This window comes from Thamnophis elegans, chromosome 5, assembly GCF_009769535.1.
Source record: "Thamnophis elegans isolate rThaEle1 chromosome 5, rThaEle1.pri, whole genome shotgun sequence".
Classification (NCBI taxonomy): Eukaryota; Metazoa; Chordata; class Lepidosauria; order Squamata; family Colubridae; genus Thamnophis; species Thamnophis elegans.
In genome coordinates this window covers 74,968,724-74,981,838 of record NC_045545.1, presented here as the reverse complement: position 1 = coordinate 74,981,838, position 13,115 = coordinate 74,968,724, and the positions used below count along the sequence as shown (strand labels likewise).

The 13,115-nt window shown below is 36.3% G+C and overlaps 1 protein-coding gene across 1 annotated transcript in view; it reads left to right on the top strand.

The window, feature by feature from the left end:
* Nucleotides 1-8,293, top strand: part of STK4 (serine/threonine kinase 4) — a 71,668-nt gene extending 63,375 nt beyond the window's left edge. The window contains exon 11 of the mRNA XM_032218930.1: nt 7,137-8,293. Coding sequence (XP_032074821.1) covers nt 7,137-7,295 — 159 coding nt within the window. The 3' untranslated portion in view covers nt 7,296-8,293. The remainder of the gene's footprint in view (nt 1-7,136) is intronic.
* The last annotated feature ends 4,822 nt before the right edge of the window (nt 8,294-13,115 follow it).

The following is a 13,115-nucleotide window of genomic DNA, read 5'->3' as shown; positions in this document are numbered from 1 at the left end:
CTACTATCTGAGGAACCTGTTTCACCTAGAAGAATTTTGAGGATATCAGCGGGAGAGATTCTTTTGAAGAAACCCCTATGTTCAGAAATCTATTTATTGTATGCACAGGGAAGGGCCGTCTTCTGTGTATTTGAGGAGTTGTATTTTGTACTACTTCTTACTGTAAAAGATCAATTAAGGAATACCTGTTTGGTCAGTGACAGTTGTCATGGGGGGAAAATCAGTGCAGTCTGAGTCAACAGCACATAGAATGATAAATGTTAATGGTTTTCTTTTTATTGTCCTTTATTAAATTTATTTTTCAACTCTTATTTTTTCAGATTGGGGGTTAATTTGTTAGCAACTTGTTCTATATATGGATTTCCTTCAGCCTTTTTCATATACTAAACAATTGTAATTCCCAGTTTACAAAAACCATATAGTATGCCAATGGAAACGAGGTTGCTTAACATGCTTGGTTATTTCCCAGAGCACCTTTGCTTTAATATTACTTTACTTGCAATAGCATTTTCAATACAGATAGTTCTCAATTTACACATGCTAATTTAATGACAGTTCAAAGTTACAGTGCCTTTGGACAAAAATGATTTATAATTTGTCTTGGAAGTTACAACCATCACACCACTCTTGGGGTCACATGATCACAGTTCAGGCACTTGACAACCAGCTCACATTTACTACAGTTGTGGCGTTTTGAGCTCATATGACCTTGATGTATGTGACCTTTCCAGACATTTTTAATTGGGAAGCTGGATTCACTTAATATCCATGGTGATTCACTTACTGTCCATAGTGATTCATTTAATGACCATTGTAAAATGGTTGTAAAATTGTGTGGTCACATGACTGGCTTTATGACTGCACTGACTTAACAACAGTAATTCCAGTCCCAACTGTAGTCATAACTTGAGTAATAGTTGAAATAAGTTCGTTTTAGTTGCTAGTGCCCCTAGTATGGCAGTTCCCATCTCTGAAAAGGAAATCAGTCAGAATTCCCAATTTAGTTTTGTAGCTGCTAATTGTAGAAAATAATATGTAACTGTTTTTTAGAGAACGTCAAAAATACTGTGCTGTTGTCATTGATGAAAGAGGATAGTTAGATAATTAAAAAAACTTCCCGATTCATATTTTCTTCTTTTGGGACACAAGCAAAGAATTATTTGCCCTCAGAAAGGCAATGAAAACTGACCTAAATTTAGATGGGTACATAAGTACTCACAGGGATCAATAATTGATTGCACAAATTTAGCATTAATAAATATGTTTAAGCATAGCTAAGTAATTTCTTCCATATGAAGTTTTTTATTTACCATATTGCATTTACTCACAAATAGACCAAAAATATTAGATGCCAAAATACACATCCCCAAAATAGGGCTTAGCTTATTCACAAGTATTTGGTAGTATATTTGTTACCCATATATCCCATTTATCCTCCAGTATAAGCCCTTCCACAGATAAGTTGACCATTGAAATTTTAATCAAAATACTGTAGAAAATGGATATCCGTGAATTACCTACAGGTAAGCTATTTGTGAAAATTAAAGCAGAGAAAAATATTGAGACTTAGCTTATCTGCAGGTAGTGCATTTTTCAGTGTGTTGGATAAATATTTGTTACCTTAGGCTCATGCAGGAGTATACACAGTAACCAGTAGGAGCTTCTTTTCCTAGTGATATAGATTTGGTTCCCTTCTTTCATCCTACATAAAAACTACCTTCCTTCAGTCAGATGCTTAATGGATTTAACTATTACAGGCCTAGATGCACTACACTAAAATGAATTATTTTATATTGATAGCTTTAGGCAACCATCAAGCTGATACTTATATGTATATAAAAATAAAATATGTTGAATATAGCTACATTCTTAGAGAATTCATGGTTTTTCTGATACTATTTTAGAAAGGTTTTTATTGCTGCACTTTCAGTTTATTTGTGTTTTAAATTTCCTATCCAGTCATAAAACTTGAAATTTCCTGATAGTCTCCCTTACTACCACCACTGGAAAGACTGATTAGAATCTACATTTAAAAGAAATCAGTGCCTGAATTTGAAAAATTAAAAATATGAATTAGTGGGATATTATGTACAGAGAGGTTTTTTTTAATTATCAAGGGAAGCAAAGTATCATCTGTCCATGTACAGTTGATTACTCCAGTATTAATCACTTTAGGCTGTGTATAAAACACTTGGCAATCCAAATGAATAGGTTCAAAGGATGAGCTTTATAACTCATTTATAGAAATCTGGGAATATGTGATTGAGATGATTTTACATTTCTCAAGCATATGAAATTTCCTCACAGTGGGGTACATACAGTATGAACCCTTTATTTTCCAAAAATGCTGATATCTGCTCACCATTTCAGATATAGGTAGTCCACAATTTACAGCCATCCGTTTAGTGACTGGTTCAAAGTTCAAAGTTGCAACGGCTCTGAAAAACGTGATTTATGACCAGCTCTCTCACTTATGACTGTTGCAGCATCCCCATGTTCACTGGTCAGTATCCCCAGTTCAGACACTGGGCAACTGGAATATATTAATGACAGTTGCTCTCTCCTGGGCTTATGTGATCACCATTTGGAACCTTCCCAGCAGAGTTCTGAAAGGCAGAGTCAAAGAGGGAAGCCAGATTTGCTTAAAGGCCACATGATTCACTTAGCAACTCCAATGATTTGCTTAACAACTCTGGCAAAACAAGTTGCAAAATGGGTTGCAGCTTACTTAACAACTGCCTTACTTAGCACTGGAAACATTGGGATCAATTGTGGTTGTAAATCTAGAACTACCTGCAAAGATAACATTAACAAGTCGGCAAGCCAATACTGTATATTTGAATATAGGCTAAGATTGAAGTTACAATCTTCAATACCATAAATAAAGCAAGCCCAACGGGTTAACTAAACTTACGCTTCATGCTTCTTTTGGTTTGCATTCAGTGTTTCAGGACAACAAATTACGCAGTATATGATAAAGATTTGGAGAAGATTATATTCACAAATAGTAAAGTCAAGCTGCACACCTGGTGCCATATAGTTGTCATTTTCTTGACAATAGTATGGATTTTGCTATTGTCACTTTTGGGGGTGTTTTATTTAATTTTCAAGGCTAGACCATTGCTTTAGGTTTTCCTGATCCCATCCAGGTACTAATCTCTATTGTAGCTTTTCCAAGAACAGTTAAGATCAGCTACTATATGTTATGCCACTGACTGTGATGTTTAGAACAAATGTTAAGTAAATAACTCTTGAATGAAATTTGTACAGAAAACTGGCCAAGCTCCTCTCTTGGCAACAGAACAATGCTTGGGTCCAGAGAGCTTATGAGTCTGAAGAGCTAAGAGTCACTGGCTTTCCCCCCCAGTAGCTGTTGTGGCAAAGAAACCTTGTCTTTTTGGAAATGCTTTCACTGTTTTTATAAAAACCTCCCAGGCATGCAGATAAATATGTATGATGCTTGGGTCATTATCAGTGTTGGAACAAATGTAATTTCTAATGTCAGAAGTCATCTCAGGACATAATTGAAAATTTTCAAAGCAGATTTAAATGCTGATGCTTACTTAGAACATTGATAATTAAAACATGCCCAGTGTCATTTATAGTCCTTGCAGTATTGTTATTATTGAATTATTGATTGTAGTTCCAGCTTGCTTTATAACCACTTTTTTCTGGATGCTCAGTAGGTACATTAAAACATAAAATGCCAAAAAAATAATGGGGTCTTAAAATATGTGGTTGAAGATAACATTTAAAATAATAGTAAGGGATGGAAGTAATTTGAGACATAAAACAAAAACTGGGGGAATATCAGAAGATGTAAAAGCACTAACATAGTTTTTAACACTGCAAACATTTAAAGAAAAAGATTTCTACCTCCCTCGGAATGAAATATAATATATTTATCCAGTAAATTTCCCTATAGAGGCTTTTCCAAAAAAATAAGATGATTTTTTTCAACTCTTACACAATTCCCCCCCCCCCATGACAATGAGATAAAAACTGATAGTGGAAACTTAAGATATCTTAATACTTGTCCTTGTAGACAGTGTTATTATCTTTTCAATACAACATGTTTTGCTTCACGCCTGTATTGTTGAGATTGTACCGACACTTCAAAATTTTGTTGCACACTAGGCTAGACACAGCCTGCTTATAAGATGCTTTAGAACAGAGTTTTTGTGATCCTACACAATACAGCATGAAGATAAATTCCCACACATATTGAAACTTGCCTAACTCCTGGTAGAGCCTACTATAAGGTCTATAAATAATTCATTTGAACTTCAACTTTTCTTTCATTCTATCTTCCCATAGACTTCATGGTTTCAATTTTACCTCAGCCTATTAACTTCTCTTCAATATATCCTACTTAGGGGATCCAGTAAAGTTACTTCCTGGCCTAGAATTTTAGGTTTCCTTTCCTCATCAACTAGAGCTGAGTTGAGAATCCCATGTAATTAACAAAGTTGACTGCTGGAATAGGTGCTCAGTTATTACAATTGGTCTGTGTTATTAAGTAAAGAGCTTTATTGTGTTTTCCAGATTTGTCTGTTGGTTATAAGATAACTAGCTGATAACCCAGCGTTACCGGACTATTTATTTATAGGGGGGAAATATCCGGACCAAACCTATTTTCTAATGTTGGATTGTGCCCCTTACCAGAGGGAGGCCCCTTGTGGAGTACTGTGAAGCCATTACCATGGCAACTCCACTGCACTGTACAGCAGTACAGTAGAATCCATTTTGAGGCACAACAGGCTGTATCTTAACAGAACATACACACCGATGGGTGTTAGGGCATCTTACCCCGCAGTATTTTTTTTTCCAGAGAGTAAGTCATCTGTGTACCACGTTTGGTTGAAATTGCTCGAGGCGTTCCAGACTTATGCTGGGTCATACACACATAGCCATTTTTATATATATAGAAGATTGTTTAACTTTCACTTTCATTGTTTAACTTCTCAGTATTTTATTCTGTGCTGTTCCTGGGTAAGAAACAGACAGAATGAACTTATGTATGAATAATGTCTATGGAAATGGAAATAGACTAATGTGTCTGCCCTCTGTCAGGACCTAGTTTATGATCTAAAAGCTTTAATCTGTGGAAGATGTTAATGACATATTTGGAATGGAGTAGTGTCACTTAATCTGTATCTGGAGAGGTCTGCACTTATGTGTTGCATCACACACACACACCAATGGTTCAGTTTCCTGCTCTTCTATTTTATTATAGTTCTGGCAATGCTTTCAATACTGAGAAAAAAGCCATATTGCAGTTATAAAATGGTCTCTGGAGATCAAAATAGTGCATGATACCTTAATGTTATTGAGTGAAGTGCTCTTGAGAACATGAATTACAGGTTGTCCTCGACTTACAACAATTTGTTTAGTGACCATTTGAAGTTACAAGAACACTGAAAAAAAGAGAGTTATGATTGTTTTTCATACTTATGACCATTGTGGCAGCCCCATGGTCATGTGATGAAAATTCAGATACTTGGCAACTGACTCTATATGATGGTTGGAGTGTCCCGGGGTTATATGATCATCTTTTATAAGCATAGTCAGTTAGGAAGCCAGATTCACTTAACAACTATGTTACGAACTTAATAACTGGGGTGATTCATTTGCCACCTGTGGCAAGAAAGGTTGTCAAATGGGACAAAACTCACTTAAGAAATGTCTCACTTAGCAACAGAAATTTTGAAACACTATTTTGATTTTTTTTCCCCAGTTTTGTGTCTGAAACCAGGATACTTCCTTACTCTTGGTTTGTTTTTGTTTTCTGCCCATCTGGATTTTGTATGAATATATGAAAATAGACAAGAATCTCACCATGGTTATTTCGTGTCCCTGCAAATCTGGTTTATTGTTGCAGGAGATCAACATTAAAGCAATTTCTGGCTCACTGCAAATTGGAAAATAAAAATAAAAATAAAAAGCTAGAAACTTTAATTAGCTCGATCATGAAAAGTCAGTCAAGATTCTTTCTGAATACTGCATTTTGTGTGTGCATGGCGTTTCTATCTAACAATCCTTCTATTTATCTGTGCATGTATTAAATGCGGACCCTTTGGCTTAATCTTAGAAATACTCAGTATTTTTATTTGAAAAACTGTAAGGGTGGAAGGTGATATTTTAACCAGACATCTAGTAGCTCTTTAGTGATTTGAGACAATGGGACTTTTAATCAAAACGCCACTCAATCTTAAATTAATATTTTCTTTTTTGCATTATACTTCATTCTATTATTTCAGTTCCTGAGGGTTGCATGTTGTAGAGTCAGATCTGAAGCAAATATTACAAGAATAGTGTAAAATTTTAGCTTGTCTAATACATTTAAATGATTGTTTTCTAAAGTCATGTTATTGTTATGGGTGATACTATCTTTCTGCCATCGGTTCTTGCAGTTGTAAGTCAAGTCTGACTTGATTATACAATTTTCCCAATGGTGGTTAAGTGAATTACTATGGTTATTTCACAAATCACTCAGTTGCTAAGTGAATTCAGGTTCTCTAATGGGTATGTTTTCCTAGGGATTGGCAAAAAAGGTTACAAATAGTAATCACATGATTGTAGGATGCTGCAATCAGTAGTAAATGCAAGCCAGATGCCAAGCACTCAAATTGTGATCACATGACTCTGGGTACCTGTAAATGCAAATTCAGTTCATAAGTCACTTTTTCTAAGGCCCTTATGACTTCAGAAGTTCGTTAAATGACCAGATATAAGTCAAGAACTTACCTGTAAATAATATTAGTTAGCAATTTAGGTTATTAATTGTATTATATATAGTACATGATATGCAGTTGTTTTCTGCTGAATTAAGGCATAGTAGTGAATCATTTGTTACATAATAAAGGGAAAATATTCCCACTACCTGGGAATTAGGTATTACGATATGATCATGATTAAAAGTGCATTTTTGGCAAGGCAATTGAAGGTAAGAACAGTAATTAGGTCCAAGTGTTAGCAGTAAATTTCATTACACTTATTTGCTAAAAGTAAATTCCTCCAGATTACTCTTTAGTATAATGCATGTTTGGTCCAATCTTTCCATTTCTATCTGTTCTTCTTTTTGTCTGTTGCAAGTTCACTCTATTGTATTTATTTTGCCTTATGTTTTTCTTTAGTTGAGGAACTGGACAGTTGATGAACTTCAAAGACGACTTGGGACACTCGATCCCATGATGGAGCAGGAGATAGAAGAGGTTCGCCAAAGATATCAATCAAAGCGGCAACCAATTCTAGATGCCATTGAAGCAAAGAAAAGACGCCAGCAGAACTTCTGAGGAAAACCTGGCAGTAGAATAGATGTCCATCATTCCTTACAATAAACTGTTCTACAATAAACTGTTCTATGACTACTGTGTAGGTGGATTTCTATTTCTATTTGCTATAGCACCTTTTCTAACTCAGGTATGCCATTGAATGGAGTCCTCATGAAGAGATCATGCTTTGTATGAATGGTAGATAGATTTTAGATACATTGCATGTTGCTTTTGGGAAATCCTGACTTAGCTGGGAGCTAAACTTTGTATTACAAATCAATAGAAAAGTAGGAAATGGATTTGAATAAGATTGGTATTCAGTTGAAAAACCCAAGTAAACAGAACAATAATTCTGACATGTTGTTCTTGGATGAAGTATAGAAATTCAAATTTTTGCTTTTTTATTAAACTGTTACAAATGTTGTGAAATCAGAATCCTTACACACTAATCTATTATCTAAATTGATCCAAAAAATATTCATCATCTCTGAAATGTAACAACCACTTGATGTTAAACAATCCTTACTTTCATTTTTCCCTATTGGTATAATGAATTGTAGAAATGAGTTAAAAAAGAGAAGTGATTCATTAACAAGTTTACCTATACTGCTCCAGCATTTGAAAAGGAATATGAACTTTATCTAGTCTAGAAACTTCTAAGAGCTCCATGCTTTTTTATTTCTTTTTTTAAAGTATTACTCTTCAGTGTTACATTTTTTTCTTTCTTTTTTATTTTTACTAGAATCATAACTCTGAATGAATGCTAATATATTTTCAGTGATGTCTATCGGATAAAAAAACATAACAAATCTTTTATTTTCTGTATTTTTTCAGACTTTGTGATAGCAAAGGAATGTCAGTCCCCCTAGTTCAGGGAAAATGAGCATCTCTTGATGATAATGTTATTTAAAATAGTTAAGGAATTCTGGATTTTGTATTCTTTGCTACTTTAAGCTGAATTTGCCTAAGGTTTGTGGTACTGGTTTTGAATTTAAACTGGCGTAAGCGTTTCTTTTTATTTGGAAAAATAAACATCAGTTAGGATCTAAGTAAAGATCTTGAGACCCAAATTACTTTCCAAATACCACTTAGTTAAAAAAAAAACACAATACTGTGATAAAACAATTGCCTTCATGAATAGAAATTGTGTTTCCCTGAAAATAAGACCCAGTCTTATATTTTTCCCAGACCAAAAAAAGGTACCAGGTCTTATTTTCAGGGGGTGTCTTCCACTGATTCACTTTGTGGTATCCCTGCACAGCAGGAACCTGCTGCCAGCCCACTTCTTCTGCGGCCACTGGTTGCCGCTTGTCCACGTTGGCCCCAGCCTCTGTTTCACCGGCAGAGGCCTTTCCTGAAGGGTCTCTGATGGTGAAAGAGAAGCCGGTGGTGACAATCTGGACCTTGTTTCTTGACTGCAGACGCCATTCTGGAAGGCCTCCGTGAAACGGAGGCCGGGGGTGATGCACATAAACGGCGGCAAGTGGCCCCAGAAGTGGTCTGGCAAGGCAGGTGTCGGGATGTGCAAGGCCTGGTAAGTAGGGCAGCTCCAACCCCTCCCCCCATATCCCTATCCTAGCTTAATATTTACCTGTGCACCTCACCCTACCCCGTGCATCCTGGAATGGACTGGGTCCTAACTACGGCTTATTTTGGGGTAGGGCTTATATTGGGTGCATGTGTAAAAAATCAAACTAGGGCTTACTTTTGGGGTAGATTGTATTTTCAGGGAAACATGGTACTTTGTGAAAATCTCAAGGTTGGATTTGTACTATGGAAAACTTATGATGGGACTTTCAAGTTTCATAAGTGTCCACAGAAATCTTCCTTCCTTCCCCCTACAACCTATATGAAACTATTGGAATGTAGCAACCAAACTACAAAGAGAGGTCTATATAGTTAAGTGGAGTTCAGAATGTGAAAAAGGACTTGAAATTCTTCTATTCTTGCAACAGCCTCGTGTGCCTAGTATGTTTATCCTCAGCGGTTCTTTTGACCTGTAGAGGATGCATAGAGAATGGTTGAAATATCATACTTGTGTATGGAAGACTGTGCTTACAGCTAACAGTTCTGATTAATGTCTATAATTTATGACTCTGCAGTCTGATAACTTCCCACGGGAACAACATAGAAATATATGATTATGTCTTTGCTGCTCAAGATGTGGAAACATTTATTTGATAGTTAACACACCAAATTGCAAATTACATATATGTACTGCGTTTTGTGTTCCCTCAGAGCTAGGAAGAAGAATACTGTTTGGTTCACAAATTAAGAAGATGTTTTACATTTTCATTTCTACAACTTTGTCTTCTGTCAAGTGGGAAGTTGAGTTGAGCCCTTCTTATTTCTCAGAGAAGAATGATAATTCTAAGTAAGCCATGTTCTTTTCAGTATTGATATTAAGGAAATATTTCCATTGGCTCAGTCAAAAACAGTTTGACTGAGTTCTCTTTCTCCATTAATACCATAATAATTGATCTATTTCCATTAGCAAACATTTTGTATAAGTTCACAGCTGAAAAAGGAACTAATGAAATAAGGAACTAGTGAAATAATAAACAAGTATTTATGTTCTATATAAAGCAATGTTGGACAGGTACCACATACGAGCTAAGCTTGTCAATTTCTCTGAGTTAAACAATCTGGCTTACAGAAATTTGCTATGAAAACTAGAAACATTGCAATTTGCTATTCAAATTAATAAAACTAGATGCTCTCTGGGCCATTGAATTCCGTACCATGTTTCCTGATTAAATTTTCTTTGCAGCTATCCCTTTAATCTCTATTCTTACAATCCCCCCCCAAGAGTTCTCATTCCTGTATAATTCCACTACCCAAATAAAACGAGAAGATTTTTTTTAGTAGACTATTAAAATAAATAGCTTCTGAATTGAAGACATTTTGTCTTTAGTAATGACGTTTCTGCAGAATGTGACTCATGCCTTTAAAAGCCTATGTAAATTGAAAATATGGTCCTTTGGTTGGACATATTTGCCTTTACAGTAATCAGTGATTATTCTTCACTTCAGGCAATGGTAAGAAAAGATCTGTGCCTGACAAAACTACATTCTAGTCCAGTGTGCCGAAATGGGAGAGTGCACATGCACATGGGGGAGCACCAGCAAGAGTTTCCTGCGTGCACATACGCGCCGTTCACCTGGTCTTTCAGTTTCTGGTCCGCATACGTGTGTGAAGGCCAACTGTCCAGCGCGCCTGCGGGCACCGGAAACCAGAAGATCAGCTTCCCAGTGCACGCATGCCCGCCAGGGAGCTGCTCTTCCGGTTTCCAGCGCTTCCAAATATGCGAAGACCAGCTGGCCAGTGCGCATGTGTGCTCCAGAACCTGGAACATCAACGGGCAACAGCTGCTGTGCCTGGAGAGATGGCTCTGTGTGCCACTTTCGGCCCACTTGCCATAGGTTCGCCATTTTGGTTCTGGACTGTCTTGTGAGTAAAATACAGAGAAAAAAAAACAAGGGAATGAAAGAGTATAGCAATTATAGCAGTCAAGTTTCTTCCTCAACTTTAAAAACTACAAGAATTGAGGATTATGTTCAGAATGCCTATTCTCTGCAGTAACAGGAGATTCTGATTCCTATTTTGGAGTCTTTTACAAGAATATATCACTTCATTTGTCATCCAGGCTGTATTTTCAAAGTATATATACATTCCATTCTCATGGATCATATGCACCAACTGAAGTCTTTTGAGTAAACTGTCACCTTTTTCTTTTTTCAGTCTTAAATCCACTGTTTAGTTTTAGTTCTGTGAAAAATTAAATGTGAAGCCAGTAGCTTTAATGTTTTGTAATAAAAGTTACACCGCTGTATTTTGAACTTCTCTTTTTTTAGAGATCTGGCTGTTTTGTATATAATTGTTTAAATCCTTAGTTTGTATATGAATGAAGATAATTTTTTATCTTATTTAGCTAAATACAGAAAACTTGTTTTGGATTTAAATATTTGTTTTATAGGACAAAATAAACTATTCTGGTTATTGTAAAATATTGTCTTTATCTATCATAAGAACTGTTTTCTTGGAACACATCTGATTTAAATGCTCTGTAGCACCACTGGATAATGCATTTTGGAAACTCTGCTCCCAGGTCCTGTGGTTTGTTCTTTATGCTCCCATTATTTTGGGATTCCTGGAGTTCCCAGTGTCTGGAAGTTATAATCAGCAGCATTCAGGGCCAAACCTATAATGTGGAATGACTACAGATTTGATATCATTTGAAACCAGCAGTTCCCTGGCTTTGAGTCTAGATGAACTGAAAATATATTCATTAGGAGTCCTCCTAGGCTCATAGCTGCTAGTTGCCTCTTTAAGCTATTCCTCTTTAAACTATTCCATCTCCTTGCCAAATAAATGAAAGCATCAGGAACAATGTAAACAGTGTTCTAATTTCCTGCATTTAACACAATTATCCTCCTTTTGTATCAGCAGGTACCACTGCTGCTAACTAGACTTAGGATTTTGCTTCTCCCAATTTACACATTGCACATTTTTATTTGAAGTTTTGTGCACATAAACCAATGAAAGTTGCAAGCAGTGGCTGTTTTCATAGCACTCATACCCATAATTCATCTTGATTCGCTCAGTCCAACTCTGCTGAATTACATGATGCGCTGAACCACAAACTAACCATGAAATCTTAAATTCATTCAACATAGTAGAAAATAAAATGGAATACTTTTAGTTGTGTTAGGTGTTGGCACAGCCTATATTCACTTGAAGCATGCTTTCATAGGTCACTGTCCCAGTTTCCTTCACTGATTGGCAGAATGCATCAGCAGTCTTTGCACGCTACTTGTCTTATGATTCACAGGTCAAACTGTAACCTTGGAGCGCTCTTATTTTAGTCAGGGATTGTATATTTTTAAATCTCATGATTAATGTGCATGCATGAACAAAATCCTGTAGAATACGTAAAAGACAGCAATAGGAAATAATTACATCGGAGGCTTTCAATCATTTTACCAACATAGCTTTTTTTTAAAAAAAAATGCAAACTATAAATCTGGACTAAAAGGAAGGGAATGTTCAAGAAATACACTGGCAAGGTAGAAAGCTTTTTACAGCTGCAGATTGTACTTCCTTTGCTGCCATACTTTGGTGGCACATAAACTGCACTTTCCTTTCTAGTTAAGAGGTTTAAAGCACTTGATAAAATTGCCATAGTCTCTTCCTTGATAAAATTGATTAAAAGGATGGATGGTTCCACTGTCAGATGAATTCACAGTTAAAATATACATAATATGTAGTCCTTAATGGGTCTATTATATGGAGAGAGTTATACAGAGAAGGTCCAGGATTCTGTCCAGGACCCAGTGTCTTTTGGTAAATACATTTTAAGTACATTTTGGTAAATAACTCAAGTGAGAGTTTTACAGATAATACAGCACTGGAAATGGGGATGGCTAATGCATAAGATCAGTTGCAATGAAAGGTGGACCATAAGAAAGACTGGAGTATCAAAAAAATTGAGGCCTTGGAACTATATTGCTGGAGAAGACTCCTGCAAGTCGCTTGGATTGCAAGGTGATCAAACCAGTCAGTCCTAGAGGAGATCAACCCTGACTGCTCTTTAGAAGGCCAGATCCTGACCATGAAACTCAAATACTTTGGCCACCTAATGAGAAGGAAGGACTCACTGGAGAATAGCCTAATGCTGGGAAAGTTTGAGGGCAAAAGAGGAAGGGGACAACAAGAGAATGAGGTGGCTAGATGGAGTCACTGAAGCAGTCAGCATGAGCTTAAATGGACTCCAGAGGATGGTAGAGGACAGGAAGGCCTGGAGGAATGTTGTCCATGGGATCACAATGGGTTGGACACAAT